Source organism: Thamnophis sirtalis, unplaced genomic scaffold (genome assembly GCF_051295495.1).
Source record: "Thamnophis sirtalis isolate CommonGarterSnake01/CBP01778 unplaced genomic scaffold, rThaSir2_p1.2 scaffold_8, whole genome shotgun sequence".
Classification (NCBI taxonomy): Eukaryota; Metazoa; Chordata; class Lepidosauria; order Squamata; family Natricidae; genus Thamnophis; species Thamnophis sirtalis.
In genome coordinates this window covers 52,224,489-52,244,403 of record NW_028261388.1, presented here as the reverse complement: position 1 = coordinate 52,244,403, position 19,915 = coordinate 52,224,489, and the positions used below count along the sequence as shown (strand labels likewise).

Sequence of the window (19,915 nt, the reverse complement as noted above, 5' to 3'; positions counted from 1 at the left end):
TTATACCATTATCATGGTACTACTCACCGATTTTGTCTCAAATATACTTTTCCAATTCCATAATGTGCCAAGCAGTTGAATCTCACTTTCTGATATTGCTCAATTATTTTATCAAAATGATATTTGGCTTTGCTTAGTTCCTGTGGAAGAAATGAAAAAGATCAAAAGCACTGTGCAAACATTCAGATATACAAATGCCATTTACAGTACAATTAATAAGTACAGATTGCAGGAGGCATATAGTTTGTTGTTTTCATTCTACTAATTAACACCAATTGATAAATTCTGCTTTTGAAAGTAGCTTATCTTAGCAGAAGAAATGCTATGATAAATAATAACAATAATAATAATATTGTTGAGAGCAGTTCTATTATGTGTAGATTCCTCTGATGCACATTATTATCTAGGAGACAATAATAGAGTTTGAAAACTTTCAAACATCTTTCCATTATAGAAACACGAACAATTAAGAAGAAACTGATTAAGATCATATTGTATGAACAACTATTATTAATAAAATAATGGAACACTTCTTTCACAAATGTTCAACTACTCAGCTACTTTAAATGATATCATAATAAATATAAGTATTAGTCAAATTTCATGCTAAGAATTATTGTCTTCCTTTCTCCTTTTTTTCCCTAAGCAATATTTCAGTTTTGATTTAAAAAAAAAATAGCTGTAGAAAATCTGATGTAAGAAAAGAGCTGAAAAAAGCAAAGAGCTGACCTGAAAAAGCTTTACTCAAACTAATATCATGCCCATTTAAAGCATCTTACATTCACACTTTTATGTTAGGTAGTAGTTTGTAAAAAACATCATAGCTTGGAACCTTACCTCAGGCTGTCCTATTCCTAGGAGAGCACTGGCATATCCATACATGATCACAACATAATCAACGAGAGCAAGGTTCAGACACTGCAATTATTAAAAAAAAATACTAGAAGATGTGCACATGTTTATTGTTACCATATTCTGGCAGAAATACAAGTTTGATCATAAACAATACTGAAGCATAATACAACTCTTTGCCTTTTGCTACTCTTTCATCCGTTCCTTTCTCCTGTAGCTTAGAACGGGATACAAACTTGGCCATTATGAACAAATGTTTAGAACACCTTGAAGTAGCAATTAACACATCTGATATGAATTAATGGGTGTCAAATGGATGTCTTGAAAAATATCTTAGTTTATACTATTGAAAAGTGTGAAAGTATGGAGTCCTTGGTGCTCTCTGAGCATAATTGTTTTCTTGTGGATATCTCATTATCTGATTAGGTTAATATCTTTAATGCTAGAGGAGAGCAGGATTTGCTCTCCGTTTATATACAGTAACTTACCCTGTCACTGTTGATGTGGATGCTGAATGGTTCAGAAAAAACAGAACTACAATCTTCTATTGAAACGCTATTCACCAAAATGATTATTCTCATTCAGTTCATGTTTTTTTATCTGTACGTAATTTCCAACTGTGGCCAGGTATTTGTTAAGATATTAATTATCCTGCGTGTTACTACCTCATTTCTTAAAAAGTATCTAGACTTTCTGAAAACTTATTCTTTTAAATTATTTTGTCTTAATTTAAATACTAAAAATATCACTGAAATGGTTTTATTTCATCTGTAGAAAAAATACAAATTCTAGAAGAATGTATATATTAAATTAGTTGTCTTCCAAAGAAATAGAACTTGTAATATCTCAAGACTTCCATCATATGGAAAAAAATATTAAGGCTGGTGAAGCAGCAACAAATGGCTCCAAGTTAGGGAGCCATTACATACTGCCCTCCAAATACATAAAGGGTTTTGCCAAATATACATTAATTAATCCATTAATTTGGAAGCTTAGGAGAAAGAAGCCCATAGTTAAAATATAGCCATATATAAACTCTCTGACTTTTATGTATTGCAGTGGGCAATCAACTGCTAAGTTTGTGGCTATGTGCAAGTTAATGTTGCTGCATCTGCTTTGACTTTATCTTAGTCATAATAGGGACCCATGAAGTAAATTCAGAGCTAAGTGTCTGGAGATTTAAAGCTAAATGATAGTATGCACTCTCACATTCAATTAAAAATTAGTTACTTGTTCTTACAATTTTTAGTCTATGGATTGACTACCTAATTTACAGAAAAAAATTAAAACTCTTTGAGAACTATAGGAACTAGCTGTTATGCAGTTTCATTTTGTAGATAGTATATATTCATAAAAGCACATAAATGCATTACATTTCTTTCGCAAAAGGTCAAAACAAGCAAATCCACGCATTCTGCTAAATATATCTAAATACATTCATTGTCAACTACCAGGAAGGAACGAATTCAAACAGTTGAGAGGTATCACATACAGATACTAATTATTCATTAAGGAGCCACACGTGTGAGTGAAACACATTCAAACCATTTTTGAATAAAATTACCTGCTTTCATCCAAATTGTCTACAAAGTTCTAGAGAAAACATAATTTGTTCCAAGCCTTTCTCATCCAGAACATTTTGAACTGTGTATGTTTTACATATTCTTCCTATAGATAATTTGTTCATGGACATAATTTTTTTTACCAATATCTAATTATATTTTTCTGGCATCAACATATTTAATATAGGAAACCATAAGCTTCTTTATAAATATAGTTTTAATAATAGCATTTTGGGAAAAGTATACATAGCGTATTTCATTAAGAAATAAACATTACTATAAGAAGATTATAGAATAATTTATGTTACCTGTAATTGAGATGGATCTACCATATTTAAAGATAATGCAAATGATTGTTCAGCACTGTGAAAGCACTGATCTATTAAAGATGTGGATCCATTTTTCATATATGTCTTCAACATTTCTAATGAAGGTATTACCTCTCCCTACAAAATCCAAAACAAGGATAGTTGTTTTTATTATATCAAAAAATACTTTGTAGTCTGATTAAGAAAAATCCTCTAGAAAACTTAAACTATATCCTAGACAAGCAATAACACTTCAGCAGAATTTCAACAGCATTAGATTATACTGCATGAACAATAAGAATAGAAATTATAGTCTAATAATATAAACAGGTTCTGACATTGACCACTCCTACCCCAAATGTGATGACGCCAGTGCCATCGCACATACAACACCTATACTCTACTGACCGTCCCAAATTTTGAGGGGGGGGGGGTGTCACCAAAATCTCAAAAAACTAATCAAATTTCTACATTTGTGGATCATCCCAGGAAAATTATTTATTTATTTAATTTTAATTTACGTTTTTTTGTTGCTTTAATGTTATACATTCACAATATAAAATAGTCCCAACCCCTATTGCATGGCATACACAAAGAACCCTCAAATTATTCTTGAGTTAAAGACCTACATTTTTTCTCGCAAATAAGAGCAGATTCATTGAATGGTTTTATTTTTTTCATCATGAATCAATTTCTGTTCTTTTATGTTTGAAAAAGATTACCTTGCTATATATCTTACAGGTCTACAAGACTCTTCTATCCAAATTTATTGCAGGCTAATATAAAGGCTATTAGAATATAAAATAGATGTAAGTGAAGTTGTCATTAAGCTACATGCCCACATGACCACTTTGCTCAATGATCACAATCATCCCAGTTTTCCCAGTTGCAGTCATTTAGCAAAGTGGTCAAGCAGGCATCTAGCTTAATGACTTCATTCAAAGATTCTGGTCCTAAGTTCAGGACTACCTGTATTTACCTACATCTATTTTATATTCTAATAGCCTTTATATTAAAAGAGCCTGCTTTGTTTCTGAAGACTGAAGAAAATTTTCATCTCCACCCCACAATGCATGGAGGAAAGAGGAAATCCTTCAGCAGGTAGCAGCAGCTTTCAAACTTCCTTGCCACATTCACCATTAACTTTCTGGGGAAGTCGTCAGAAAAGAATGCAAATAGTGATGGCATAATCGTGGGATGCTTGACAACTAGTCGTAAGTGCAAAGACCCAGATCACGATCACATGACCATGGGGTAATGTTTTATGATGGCCAGAAGCCTCTTTCTGAGTTAGAACTTCAGTAATTAAACAACTGGTTCTAAATCAAGGACTACCTTTAAAACCTTAGGTAGTAAAGCTGACATTAGATGTTTTCTGACTTTAAAAAAAGATGAAATCCCCTTTTTCTATAGAATATTTCTAAAGACTAGCTGGTCCAGAGAAACACACTGATCTATACTGAGCTTTACCTGAAATGAAATAGTTTTATTTATTTAATTTCTATATCAAAAAATTAGCAACAAAATTTCCTAATATAAACATTAGCATTTTAATGATGGTCAAGATTATTGTACAACTCTATGCATATATTTCAGCAATTTAATAATCATATATTCTATCCAGCAACTTTTCCATAATCAGTAAATTCATATGCTTGCTATATTTCCCATATTTAAAAAATAATGTATTATTTATTATTTTACCTGTTGCACATTTCCACATTGTAAGTTATGTTTCTCTACAACTTTTTTAGAATCAGTTTTCAAATTCACTTGTTCTCTGCAATTAAAACAATTTAAGAATAATATTCTTGGTTAAGAATCTTTCTCATCTCTGAAAAATGTATTTTTACAGACTATTGCATATTTCTCTCTTGGGATTTGAAAGAGATAGAAGTGATGTTGATGAAAAAGAATGCTGAAATAAATTTCTTAAAATTAAAGTATCTGAATATCAAACAAGAGATTTGGGAAATATATTAACGATATATGAAATGTGGAATATTTAATTCCTTAATTTACAGTTAAAGAATAATAAAACTTTTTTTTCTTAACTGACAATGTATAACTACTGAGAAACTCTAAAAATAATTTATTTATTTTAGAATGTGAAGAAAGAAAAATCGTGGATCAGTCAATTAGTACTAACAATGAAATAAGGTCTTAAGGACACACTAAAATTACATTTAATTCTTCAGTGAACTCATTCACACTTGCTTACTTCAAGCATACTGTGGAGAAGCCAGGCATTATCTTTACTTCTTAAAGAAAAACTCTTAGGTGTACAGGGGTATATTGTGTTAATTCTAGATATAAACATGTCACAGTATTTGATTCTGCAATGTACAATATTTGTATTTTTATTAAAAAATGCAAGGAAGAAGTTTTTTACTTGAGACAATTGCATTTTGTACGGAAGTTTGAAAATGCACTTCAAAAATATAAACATATATGCAAATCTCTAAAGTAATTAACATTAAAAGATAACATTAATTTAATATTAATGTAGACATTTCTACATGTGAACTTTCATTCCCTTTATTTGAATAACATTTACAAGTTTGTAGCTTGGCTTCATTTTTTTTTAAAAAATAAGCTAGTTTAATAAACAAATTAAAATAAAAGTTCTATGTGCCATTAGAGCAATGTTGCTGCATCTGCTTTGACTACATAATACAAAAAGAACATTTACTTCAGCTTTTCAGAATCATCCATTTGGCTTCTTTGCTTTTTTGGATTTTCACTTACTTCTGTTAATAAATAAGGGAAAGAAATGCATATTGTTACTTATTTTAAAAGGAATTACATACCTAAGATCACCTTTGCAACTATTATTCCCAAGAATATAAGCAGCAATATGGAAATAAGTGTGCAAAGAAACTAAGTACATAGAATCATCTAATCACATGGACAATTAGAAATCTTAATGCTTAGAAACATGAATATAATTGGTTTAAAGACACAGTATTTAACACTGATCATATGCATTTAGACCTACAATCTTATACCAACTGTTTAAAATCTTTCAATTTCACTAGTTATTTTATTACTAGAAGTCTCTCAATCTAAGTACATACGACTTTAAAAATGTATTAACTTACCTGCTGGAAAAACTGATAAATGATCTATGTTTTCTCTACCAACTCTAGTTTTTATACTTCCAACCATCTGGCAATAAAAAAAATGTTATTTTTTATATTATGTACCAAACACATCCAGACTAAAAGAATTTAATCCAAGCATGAAACATTTTAATGCAAGTCGGCCTTAATTTACAACAGTTCATTTTGTGACCATTCAAAGTGACAATGCCACTAAAAAAGGTGACTTATAACTGTTTTTCACATGACCATTATAGCATCCCTATGGTCAAAGGATCAAAATTCAGATGCATGGCAACTGACTCATATTTATGAAGATTGCAGTGTCCCAGGGTCATGTGATCTTCTTTTGCAACTTTCTTACAAGCAAAGTCAATGGGGAAGCCAGATTCACTTAACAACCATATTACTAACGTAACAACTGAAGTAGTGCACTTAAGAACTGGCAAGAAAGGTCATAAAATGGAGCAAAATTCACAATAAATATTTATTTACCAACTGAAATTTTGTGGTCAATTGTGATCGTAAGTCAAGGATACCTGTATTTTTATTTATTTATGGAAGACATCTTTCAGAGTTAAAATGATCCATTGATCTGCATTTTAAGCTTCCTAGATAAGTTAAAGTAATAAAAGTCTTCCTCTTATTAATGGGTACTGCCCCTAGGATAAAAATACAGTATTACTGCCTCCTTTATCTGGATGTAAAGGAAAGGGCAGCAAATGAGAATTGTTGGATATGCTGTTATGGATTCTGGTTTTATTTGAAGAATAGTCAGGAAAAGTTTTTCTCAGAATCAGAGATCATAAATGTAGTATATCTGTACCATCTCTGTGTTTGGGATTCCCAAAAAAAAAAGATGCATGCTGATGGAAGACAAGTTTTGACATGCTACAATGAAGAACAGAAGCCACATTCCCAGTCATAGAAAGAAAAGACTGAGACTGAATATTTTGCAAAAATGTCCAGAGTTTAGCAGTCTTAGCCAAACCAAATAGCAATCTGATTCTCAGGGGGAACATTCCTTCACACTGGAAGTCACTGTTGGTTATTTTTTAAAATTCTAATGTGCTTCCACCACACCCCTTTAAACTTTAACTGAGGCAAAATTGGTATGGCTCTGCTACGAAATTTGTCTTCAGGTAAAGAGGAGGGGAAAGGAGTACAGGCAGAGACATTTAATGGCAGTTTTGGAAGATAAAAGCCCCTATGGCACCCATCCCCACAGCCAGGTCACACATTCCCCAGGCACCTTTGATCCACTGGCAAATTCAAAATAAAGATACAAAGAAACCAATGAAACCTTTTTTCCATTTGTCTTCTATTTTTGGCATTTATACTTAAGACTGAAAATGATGAAGAGCACCTCACTGGCTCCATCAAGAAAGAGAATTCCCCTCAAGATAAGGGGGGAAATCACAATTCCACATCAGACCCTCTCATAATAACTTTACACCTAAGGAGGCATCTACACATCTAAGGGCAATCCTCCTTCCTCACATATCCTCAGGGCAACATCTTAATATACACATCCTCATGATCAAAAGCCCAGGACAGGAGCACCTCAATCTGCACATCTAAAGACCGCTGGAAGTTCATTGAGGCTTTTTTATTGTGCTTACTCTCTGTGGAAAATAATCTACCAAAAACACAACTCATTGTTTATTCCTATTTTTTCTGACGTCATCAAAATAAGTCCACAGATGAAGAAGGAAGGACTCATGAGTGCAGATAATAAAAACAGTGGAATTAAATAAACAAATTTCTAAGGTACTATAATAGTGAAAAACAAAAAGAGAGAAGAGATTATAAAAGTGAAGAAAAATACTTGAGATAAATTGAAATAGAAAACAAGCTAGTGCCTGCTCTAAACAAATAAAGTGGAAGGAATAGCAGAAATCTCACTGATACTTGATTCCTATTTTCCAAGCAAATGTAAAAAGTAATTCACCCTTTGATGCTACAAGGATAAAGATTCATGCTTGTTATAACTGGTAAACATGGAAGGGTTTTAGAATTTTCTCTCTAAAAAGGTTCATTAATGGAGAATGCTACTATAATGTAGAATCACATGAGATATTTTAGTTTCTGGATATTAAAGTTCATATAGAGTAAATGTAACCTTAGTCATCTGGCCCCAGTAATACAGGAAACTTTAATTCTTTACTAGGTACAGTGGGACATGGGAAAGCTGGAAAGCTCATCCAAAACAAATAAAATATTAAGCTTCATAAGAAATTTTAATATTCTAAGAATATCTAAAGTTTGAGTGTTAAGAATTATGAGGAAAAACAAAATATATTCATGAGACCTGCAAAAGTCATACTCTCATAAGGGTAAAGTCTTGGAAATAAGTACAAGGTTCTAGGAGATTGATGGTTACCAACTCTAAAATCCTTTTTTACTGCAATGATGATAAGAAATAAATAATACAAGAACAGAAGCTTGAGAAAACAGATGAAGTTTGAAGTTTAATAACATTTGTATGCCGCCCAATCCCGTAGGACTCCGGGATTACAATACAACATAAATCAAAAAGAAAAGAAGAGAGGAAAAGATAGATTTAAAAAACATAGATTTAAAACACACCATGCACTCCGTTCTAAGTGGGGCTGGACCGTATTTGGGGTCAAGAGCCCCAGGCCTGCCGGAACAGCCAGGTTCTAGTGGCTTTACGGAAGGCCGAGAGAGTGGTAAGGGTCCGGATCTCTGCGGGTAGATCATTCCACAGGGCCAGGGCAGCTACAGAGAAAGACCTCTCCCAGATGTTCATATGGCCTAGCAGTTACAGCCTCAATAACACTATATAGGCTTTTCCACTGAATTCTATATTTTACAAGTTGGCTAAAAATGCCTTCCTTCTAGGAGCCATTTGTCGGTAGGATGAAATCCAGTTGAACACTAATTGATGAGATAAGGGCTGAAGATACTGACAAAATTTATCTGTACAAATATTCAATTATCATTTTATCTTTCACCAATCTTGTAAAGAAGAAAATACCTCTTTAATGAGGTAGTGACATAGACATCTTTCCTATGGCACCAACAAATTATGATTCATAATGATCTCATAAATTATTTAAATATGGAACTTTCTAGACAAAATAAGTTATGTTTATTGAACAACTGTTGACTACAGCTATATGTGATGCCCATTTAATAGTGAAGTATCTAACAGCATAAATAGGGATTAAAGAATGAGAGCCTGCTACAATAAATGCATACCAAGTCCTACAGCCAAAAAAGTTGAGAATTTGGGACAACTGTGTACAGAATTAGCCAATATAATATAAGTAGAATCACTATGGCTGCATCAGACTTGACTATAGTTATATATGATTCCTATTTAGTAGTGAAGTATCTAATAGCATAAAATAGGGATTAGAGTAAAGAATGAGATCCTGCTACAGTAGATGCTGCATATTTCTCTGTGCAATATAGTCCTCTGACACATTTACAGTTGGATGCTCTCCGTAATCAGCTGAGTTAAACATATTTGTTCACAATCTTGTAGTCTGTAATGCCCTTCCAGCTTCCTTATTTTTGAAAGATAAAAATGAAATAAATTCCCCAGAATATTTGCCTAGCATAGTTCCTTAAGTTTCATTTGTAACACAAGGTTTTCAAGATTCTGTTATTCCACCATAGTGCAACAAATAGCATTCCTGAAATCCCTGCAACACCTCTATTTTTACCTTGCGAACATCAGTCTTGCAGTCTGTCTGAGTTTCTCTGTTTCGTTTTATATTTGACAAATTCGAGGTGGATTTTTTTCCCCTATTTATTTCATTAATACATTGATTTATAACTTACATTTGTTTGCTTCTGCTGGCTAGGATGGTGATGAGAATCACATAGTTTTTTGTTTTCGTTGTGAGATTTTTTTGATTCTTGATTACCAACTGACACATACTCTGAAGAACTAATGGAATTAATCAAGCACAAATACATAACTAAACATAAATTTCAAAGATTGTTAAGACAATTATTAATTTAATAATCTATAAATATACAATAGTATCATGAGGTATGTTACCAACCAGCAATATAATATAACCAATCTTTGTTAATAAAATAAATAATATTCAAACAGAGGAGTAAGTGATTCTCTTGGGTTGACTGAGTTCATGTTAATAAAATCTTTGATAAATATTTATTAAAATGGGGTGCACTGAGAAATTTTAAAACATGCAAATATTGATAGAAACATAAAAGGGATGTATTGTATATGGACCCAACCCAAGAGAATCACTTACTCCTCTGTTTGAATATTATTTATTTTATTAACAAAGATTGGTTATATTATATGCAACTAAAGAAAAAAATGTAAATATATATTCATTCTGCTGACTTTGTTATACAGAAATGGGAATTGGGTAAACCCAGAGAGGGTAAAGAATGACATTATGAAATAAATACCAGTATAAGGAACTACTGATTATTTATTATTTATATCCATCTTTATTTTTTTTTACAAATAACTCAAGATGATGAGCACACACATTACTCCTTCCTCCTCCTATTTCTCCCACAAAAACCGTGGTAAATGGGTCGAGCTGAGTGTTTGGCCCAATATTACCCAGCTAGTTTTCATAGTTAAGGTGGAACTAGAACTCACAGCCTCCTGCTTTCTAGCCTGGTGTCTTAACCATTAGGGCAAACTATCTCTCTTATAGAGAGAGAATGTTTTAGGGTTAAATTACAGAAGAAATATGTGAAGAGTAGGTGAATGGATCAAAAGGAAAAAATAGAAGGAAAAAAATCATGGCAGGGTGATGTTCATGACATCTTCCAAAAAACAGAGTTAAAAAACAAAGGCAATTTATCAATTGGTTTATAGACCTAATGGAAGCAAGGATGGTCCTCAAGAATAGAAAAGTATGGATATAGTAAATGGTGTGGGTGTAATATTAGATTCCCTTTCTCTTATCTCTTCCCTTTAATTACTTTTGTCCATTACTTATTTCTTTTTGACCATTGGTAAATATTGCTTACCCAAAGGGGATAAAATATACAAAGAATATATGTGTACACTTATAGGTTAAGTATGGGTATTAACACAAAAATTGGTCTGAGAAAAAATTAATAATTTTATTTATTAAATTTGCCACCCATCTTGTTTTAAACCATTTGTTTCAAACGGTTATTATTAGGTTCTCATTTACTTAGAAATTTGAATTTTGAATTAAACTTACTTTTTCTGCAACAGTTGTTTCTTTAGTCTGTATTTATTTTGCTTTATACCTAAATGCAATAAAAAAAACCTGAGTAACTCGTATCATACAGAATACACAATTTTAACTTTTATTTCACTAATTTTATTTTCATTCAAGATTTATTTTATAAATTGAATTAATAATAAAAAGAAATACTTTAAACAAAGATATGGTTACCTCTAGCTTCTTCCATTTGGTTTTTAAGCTTCTCATGTTGCTCAATAAGACCCTTCACTCCTTCAGGATTCTCTCTGCACAGGACCTGACCTCTCTCATTGGCTTCTAATGCCTTCCTATGCTCACCCAAGAATGATAAAGCATCACAAAATCGATAATGTCCCTACAAAAAGTGGAAAAGTTTTAATATCATTTTAAAATAAAAGGGTGTCAAATATTAACATTTCTTAATTTGCTAGTTACTTCATACTGCAACCCAATCCTATGTCACTGAGCGGAAAAAGAAATATGTTCAATATTATACACAGACATAAACTTGCACTAGACTGATGATTAAATGTTAACACTATTTCATTTACTCAGTTGCTATTCTAATAAAAATATTCAAGCATGTAAATGAAGGATTTGGGAGTATACCAAATGAAAAGTTATAGTTATATTGATCTCAGAGTGAGCTACAGTATACATACCGTTTCCCCGAAAATAAACCTCCCCAGATAATAAGCCCAATCGGGCTTTTGAGAGCATGCACTAAAATAAACCCCACCCTCAAAATAATCCCTCCCTGAAAATATTGCAACACAGCAGTAGCCATGAGGTGACCTTGCTGGCCGCCTCCTGTACCTCAAAAATAATAAGACTTCCCCAAAAATAAGGCTAAAATCGGGAGTCAAAGGAAAATAAGACCCTGTCTTATTTTCGGGGAAACACAGTATCTACTATGGCATTTTATCATCTTTGCATTGAGGCAATTGGATTATTCAAGAATCTATATTAATATCCAAATTATAATTGCTTTCTATGCTTCTTTCTTGGGGCCTCTCATTTAAAAAAATCTGCAGATAAACAACCAACTGTTTTAATGATACTATTAATGATATCATCATTAATCATCAGGAGACATAATAATTCAGTATATTTTATTTTGCATGTCCTCATACTGCTAGAAATGGATTGCTCTCAGAACCCATAACTTCCAGAATTGACAGGATTAAATACAATGGAAACATCATTACTAAATTCTTTTCCTGTACAATCTCAAACTTGAATCATAACAAAACAAATTTATAGGATAAGTACAACTAACCTTAGGCCAAGAGGGCTTCAAAATAATGGCTCTCTTTCCATCACACAAGGCTTTTCTAAAACAAAAATATATTTGGCACAATTTAGTAAAATGTTTTCATTCAAACTGAAAATATTTTCAAATGACAAAATTTTAATAAACCTGAGAAAAAATTGTCATTTATAAAGTTACATTTTGAGAGCCTTCAGGAAAAGCCATCTTCATGACTGTAATAGTTTTCTGTTCTTCTGGAATATTCTAACTTCACTAAGACAGAAGATGGCTCTGCCTTCTCAAACCAACCTTGGAAGAATTAAAAGGCTTCATTCTTCTCATAGCGTAATAGGTTTTGAAGGGAAAAGATACTTAAGTTTCACTTTTTTCTTTTATTGTGAATATCAGTTCTGCTTGTATTTTTCAGAACATATCAAAACACAAATAAATTAATGGAAAACCAAATTAATTTCAATTAAAATTTTATTTGTAATGTAGTTTTCTATGTAATGCATTAGAGAATTAGGGCACAAAAACCAATTTAAGAATATTTTACATAACATGCAATTAAGGATATTCTAAACTCTAATACTGCCTTCCACACCAAAGCTGACCTAATAGTCAGTCACTGACCTATGATCATAATGGAAACCTGTCCATTGCAGTTGCAAGCATGATGTTTGTTAAGTGAAATGATCACGTGGTCGCTTCATTTAACAGTCCCCAACCTTGCTCACCCTCATAAGATACAGTAATCTTTATTGTCATTTTTTTCCCTGTGGGCACTTTGGCACACATTAAAAATGAAATTCTGTTGACTGCTCTCAAAAGAGTACGCATACATAACACACATATAGATATGCTATAATACATACATATGTATATATCTACACCCTAATGTATAAATATATATAAATACTAGCTGGATACCCATGCTTCGCAATGAAACTATATGATCGGGCAATGCAGGAGAAATCTGGTTCACTCCGGTTCATTCCGCTGGTTCAGTGGTAGTCAGCGATTGAAACACATGTCGGTGATTGAAACACATAAGGAAATATACCTCCTGGAGTCCAGAAGCAGTTCCATGGGTGGAAGGCGTAGACATTTTGGTGAGGTACCAGTGTTTAGTACTGTAAGGAACCCCAAACCGCTCCTGACTGTAGTGGAACATCTGCCCGTTTGAACTGAGGTAACGGAATGTGAGGTAACTGGCAGTTGGAACAGAGTTATTTTCAGGTGGGGAGGAGGAATAGAATTCCTTAGCACCAGAGCATGTTAATTACTGCATTAAAAATACTATCTGATGGTCATTTTGAAACATCCTTTCTTAGTGAGCACCTAGAAGCCAAGAGGAACATATGTAACAAATTTAAAGTTTGTAGGCTTTATGGTTCTGGAGATTTCGTGATGTGTGAATGATATTTGGCTTTTATATATATATAGATTAATCACTATCCATCTTGAATACATAGCAGAAAGAGGAAGCTTGTGAGTTCACAAGGTTGATGCTGTATGGTAAAAAAACTGGCTGAATCTGGATATTCTGCTTTGGATACTATAAAGCTTCCCCCCAGAGTGTAACAAGGAAAACAAGGTTGTGAAGAGGATGTGTAGCATCCCAGACAATTCTGCGGACTGTCATTAAATGACCATGCAGGTCATTAAGCAGAGCAAAAGATTCCTCAGGGTGGGGAAAGTCCTGGGAGGCCTTGGGAGACCGAGGTCTGCCTGCCCTCGGTCTCCCAAGGCCTCTCCCATCCCGAGACCTCCTGTGCTCTGATTCCTATCCCTTGGGATCCCCAAAAAGCCCACTTTCTACTCACTTTCCCCCACCCCCTATTGTTCACTTACATTTCAAAGATCTCAAGAGCTTTGGACTTTGTGTTGTGTGAGGGCAGGACACTCCACCCCATAGGGTCCCTGGGCCTTGTGGGTGTCCTGGACGCAGCTGCTATTTTCAGTGTGGCTGCAGGAAATTGTGCTGTTCCAATGCAGCCACATGGCCCAGGGACAAAGCTATGCAGACTGTGTTAGGAAAGCAGAGTGGGTTACATTGTCTCTGATATACATAGCTGCATCCCAGAAGTGGCCATTTTGACACAGTCATAAGGAATTGACTACTCTGAAAATGGTGGGCGCTTCTGAGATGCAGCAAAATGGCCCAGGGATACTGCGGGACAGAGTAGACTATCCTCCTTCCCCAACATGTAGTCTGGCACTCTGGAGATCTTCCAAAAGGTAAGTGTGAGATGAGTAATGGGTGGTAGTTACAAACGTAGGGAACTCAGATGCTTGGGAAACAGACTTAAGGCAGTGTGGGGAGTGAAGCTGGCCCAAGGACTGTGGGGACTCAGTGGGATGCGATGGTGGGATAACTGGGAGAGTCACTGAAGATTCTAAGTGGTAAAGATGAATGTTGTAACTTTCACCATCACTAAGTGACTGATTATAAGTAGAGGACTATCGGTACCTTCCTTTGGGAAGGTTATATGTTCCGGTTCATTCTCAATTTTTCAAAATTTTCCTTAGTCATCCAGATAGAAAAAGAAGCAATGTTCACCAGAAAAATATAGAAAAATAGCACAATCCTCCAGAACACCAATACAATTTCACATCAATAAAATTTACATGCTTTTTCCCCAAGTTGCCTTTGCTAATAGACATGTTTAATCTTGCAGTGTCTGATGAATGAGCACACTGGGGTCTGCAAAACATTTTAATTATCAAATTTCATGAAATATTGCAGCTTGAGTGCAAAACTGTGATTTCAAATAAGAAACAAGGTTTTCCAGCATTTTGACTTTGAAACAAAGTTTTATTTACAGCGATAAGCAAGGGTGTGAAAAGATATAACTAGCAAAAGCTTTTTTGGCTTTGCTATATCTGTTGGAAATATGTCTTGGATTTCCCTAGCAATCATTTAGTTGTTAGGCAAAATCAGTTTCATCCTGCTGAGAACTGGATTTTGACAGTCTGACACAATACGATTAACATGCACTCATTGTTCTTGTACTGGTAGGTACTCTTTGTACCTAATTGCTGATATACTGTGTTCTGAATAATGGTAACTAGTGTTCCATGCTGTTTGTTCTGAGACAAATGTTTTATGACAAAAACTTGCCAATAACCCCTTTACTTTGCCTGAAAGTTTTTACTTTGATTGGATAAGGAAAGAATAGGGCAAGTAACTTAAAGAAAACTGTCACCTAGATCTTTTCTTTTCTCTACTCTGTCAAGACTCAGATAAAGTGGCTTGGCTTTTATTCCCCTTCATTGAAGGCTGAAGGTCATAACATTCCATTTTGCCTTTCTCATAAAAGAAAGAGTTGGCTTCCTCAGCCAGATTTTTCAAGAATCAAAGGAGTTTGCAGCTTTTTAATCTACTTCCTTATCTTCCTTTCTGTCTGTCAATCCTATTTAAATCCCTACTTTTCCAGAAAGTCCCCAGCCACAGCAGTTCAATTATGGAGGATGGTATATAATTGACAGGGAGGAAGGGCTATACAAGGTCACCTTTAGATAAACTCACCAGCAGAAAACCTACTGTTTTGCTAAAGCAGTGTTGAAATTGGCCAACAATCCAAAATATCTTTCTATTTTATATTTTTGTATATGTTTTTCAGCACTTCTTTCAAAATAGTAAATTCAACTAGTTCTGTAGTTTTTGAATTCTAGTTATTGATATTTACTTTTTTGTCTCATATATTGATAGACTAAAAAAGATAAATGAAACTTTTTTTAAAAAGCAATAAACGATAATAATTATATTTATAAAGGCTTATTTATTGTTTTACACAATGGTCTCAATGAAGATTGACTATAATTGGATATTATTTTTTAAAGTGAATGCTGTCCTTTTGCACTGATAAACCCACAACATAAACCCTGAACATCTCTAAAATGTGAATTCTAGAATTAAACCTTTTTTAAAAGAGAACTATGGAGAAGAACATTTGTAGCTCAGGATTGAAATAAGGAGTCCTTGGTGATCTCTGAGCTTGGTTGTTTTCTTTCAGATGTTTTATTGCCCAAAGTAGATAACATCAATTGTGCACAGCTGTACTGCTGAGGTCTGGAGAAAACAGCCAAGGTCTCAGAGCACCAAGGATTTTCATAGTCAGAGGGAACTTTCACAGATTACAAATGTAACTTATTATCTACAAAACATTCTTATTACATTTTTTAAAAAGTGACTTTTCTCTCCCTACTTCAAAGTAGTTGTTAAATAATCTATGGTCTGAGTGCACTTTTCTCTATGCGCTGATTTAAACCACAGGCACAGAATATGTTGAATTACTCTGTAAAATAATGTAATTTTGCAAATGAACAAACTGAATGTTTCTTTGCTATTACAATCATGGCAACATGATTTAAGAATATGTTCAAACCAGCAAATCTCTCGGTTGCAAGGGGGAAACCATACTTACCGATACTGTCCAATTCGGAGAAAACAGAGAGCTCGATTGCCATAAAGAAAGTGATTTTCAGGCCTTAAAAAAAGGTTAGATAAAATTTAGCTTGTAAGCCATAAAGAAAAACATAAACAATTAGCCATAAATTATTTCAAATGAAATTTTAAGGTATCAAAATTTAATGTGTAAATTGAGTTTGAAGAAATACTCATCTTTTTAAAAAAAAAAAACGTTATCTACAGAACAAATTTTATGAGAATTGACTCTAGACAGAATGCAAGTGGCATGGCTTTTAGTACTAGTCAACATGTGGCTAAATAGCAGAATTACAGCAGTTTGTATAAACTGATCTTGCTAACAACAGTGCATATATTGCTCATTCCTAAACAATTAATTCTTAATGGACAATCTACTTTTATGCTTTCTCTCCTGAGAAGACTGTTGAAATGAAAATGAAGGTGAATCAATATGAATATTGCATATTTTTCTTTCCTTACAAACAGAGATGAGGGTCAGGCTAGTTCCATTATGAAGTTAAGCCTAGAGAACATAATCATTTATGGGATCAGGATTACAAATATAAAGCAACTTTTGAAGGGCATGTCTTAACTTAGCAGTAAAGATTTATCAAAGCATGTTATGCATGCAGGCTCTAAAACTTTAAATCCCTTTAATTGTTAGCAAGCTGCTGGAAACAATGTGTTATTAATGGCACCATTCTCAATTTAACCTGGTTATCCATCTTGGACTGACTTGGAACTCCTGGGGATCCCACTGTGTGTCTTTGTCAGTAGTCTGGTGCAAAACCTGAATATCTTATCCATCTACAGTGTGATGTATTTATCTCAGAATCCATCCACTGAATCATGGACACATATGTTTCAGTTAATTGAAGTAGCTGTCTATGTGTGTGCACGATCAAGTGAATTATGGCTATCAAGTGAAAAGACTGCATAAGTAAATTCTTAATCCAGATGTAATCAGAAAACCAGTAATGTTATTCACTATCTGAAATGTTTAGAAATCCTTTGTGGGTCTTAATAGTCCAAATAAATACTGGTCTCAACTAATATGGCCACAGCAATTATTTGAAAAGATGCTACTGACCGTAAGAGTTAAGAATTAGCCATCTGAAAGCAAGAATATACTTTCATGTGAATGTCCTTATATTAGAAAGTTTTACAAATTTAAAATTCTATATTCCTCCCTTTCTCCTTTATTACACTATAATTACATTCTCCCAAACTTAATTTTTGGACATTAGCATGCTTTTGTATAATAACATAATTTATCCCTTACCATAGTTCTATAGCTTTTGTATAGAAAGTGACTGCACTATCAAATTTATCCTTAGCAAATGCTTCATTTCCCCTTTTTTTCATATTCTCACTGTTCTGTAATAAAATATTACAAAATAAAATTAACAAGAAATAGAAATTATTTTCAAATTGCAATACACAAGATTTGGTCTGTAAAATCTCTATGAACAATGATGCTGTTATTAAATTATTTTAAGATTTTTGGCCTATGCAATGTAGAGCATTAGAAACATATCCGTAATAATCAAATAGCAACCACAAATAACAAATAATCATCTAGTAAATCATTTCAAAATTATGAGCATTCTCATTTTAATTTAAACATTAGTTTGCATGAAGTCATTTATTCTAGCAGTGATCAAGATACACAATGTAAAAAGATGGTACACTTTACTGAAATGAATGGAAGAACCAAAGCCCACACTCTATGATTACATCAAAGCTTATGCATAAAGGTATCTAGCTTTGTTGTTTTGAAATGTCTGTTTACATTCCATAATCATTGTAAGGATTATAAGTCAGTGAAAGTGAGTTGGGCATCCACATACATTTTGTTAAAGAAACAAGAAAGTAAATAATGCAGAGATAATATATTTTATATACTAGCTGTACCCGGCCACGCGTTGCTGTGGCCCAGTCTGGGTGTAGTGGGATGGCAGGTGGGTGCTGCTGTTAGTCAGGCCTCGGGGCTGCTGGGCCGGGCGAGGCTGGTTGGGGGAGACGGCGCCAGGGCTGTTGGCCTCGTGGAAGTTGTTGAGCATCTCCTCGGAGGAGCTGCACTCGGGGTCCCTCAAGTTGGTGGCCCGGGAGAGTGAGACATCCAGGATCTCGGAGGAGGAGAAGTCCTCAGTGTGCCGCCTCACGGGGCCCCCACAGGCCGCCCCAGCCCCACTGCACCTCAGGCTGACACTGCTGCCGCTACCCCATCAGAGCCGCCTTGGCGAGGCCGTAGCTGGCTCGCTGTGAGGGGAGGGGTAGAGAGCGTGCGCGACCGGCTGGGCTGAGGAGACGCTCCGCCTCTGCCTCCTCTGGAGCTCCGCTGGGCTGGCCGGAGGTAGGCTGGCTTAAGGGCAGGGGGAAGCGGCCGAGGGATGGCAGCTGAGGAATGGTGCAGGTGGCGCCCCGCCGCAGACAGCAAAGGCCCGGTGGGAGGGGAGGGGATAGAAGGGAGGGGGAGGCCGAAGGGCTTTGGCTTCCCTTGGAAGAAATGGCCAAAGCTCATCAGAGGGGCAGAAAGGGGAAAGGGCTCGGCCGCAGCTCAGCCACACATATAAAGGGACCGTCAGGACAAAGCTGGAGAGAGGCCGAACTGTTCCGAATATACTATACTCACTAAATGAACGCTATGGTAAATGACACAGCTCAATTCCTATGCAATGTCACACGAAATAAATCAAAATGAAAATAAATCAAAATCTATGAAAATTCAATATAACAATGCAATCGGAAACATTGAAATGAAATCATGAAATATTTAGTATAGCATGTGTTGCTTTTACGTCCACCAGATGGCACTGGAAACATTGAAATGGAATCATGAAATATTTAGTATAGCGTGTGTTGCTTTTACTTCCACCAGATGGCGCTGGTTTTCAAAAAAGCATGTTTTTATCTGTCACAGGTGTGATATCTATATAATATACAGGGCGGGGCATAACCTTTTCCTAGGGGGTCACAGCAACACTTGTAATAACAACACAAATAATTCATACACCATTCGAAAGCCCATCAAAAACTGAGTTTATTGACACGATTTAATAGTCAGTATGACCACCATTAGCCCTTCGAACAGCATTCAAACGAGGTGGATAAGAACACAACAAATCTTCAAACAGTTCCGTTCGATTTTCCAGATTTTTCAACACAGTTTCCAAATTCATTCTCAAAGTTTCAACCGAAACAAAT

The 19,915-nt window shown here is 34.5% G+C and overlaps 1 protein-coding gene across 4 annotated transcripts in view; it reads right to left on the bottom strand.

The window, feature by feature from the left end:
- The window catches only part of TTC3 (tetratricopeptide repeat domain 3), a 70,155-nt gene that overhangs the window by 42,025 nt on the left and 8,215 nt on the right, over positions 1-19,915 (bottom strand). For all 4 annotated transcript variants that reach the window (XM_014056239.2, XM_087721648.1, XM_087721647.1 and 1 more), the window contains 12 exons: positions 17,991-18,085; positions 16,707-16,769; positions 12,304-12,358; positions 11,217-11,379; positions 11,019-11,067; positions 9,637-9,745; positions 5,824-5,890; positions 5,415-5,472; positions 4,427-4,502; positions 2,723-2,860; positions 838-918; positions 28-140 (listed from right to left, as the gene is read on the bottom strand). In XM_014056239.2, coding sequence (XP_013911714.2) covers positions 28-140; positions 838-918; positions 2,723-2,860; positions 4,427-4,502; positions 5,415-5,472; positions 5,824-5,890; positions 9,637-9,745; positions 11,019-11,067; positions 11,217-11,379; positions 12,304-12,358; positions 16,707-16,769; positions 17,991-18,085 — 1,067 coding nt within the window. The remainder of the gene's footprint in view (positions 1-27; positions 141-837; positions 919-2,722; positions 2,861-4,426; positions 4,503-5,414; positions 5,473-5,823; positions 5,891-9,636; positions 9,746-11,018; positions 11,068-11,216; positions 11,380-12,303; positions 12,359-16,706; positions 16,770-17,990; positions 18,086-19,915) is intronic.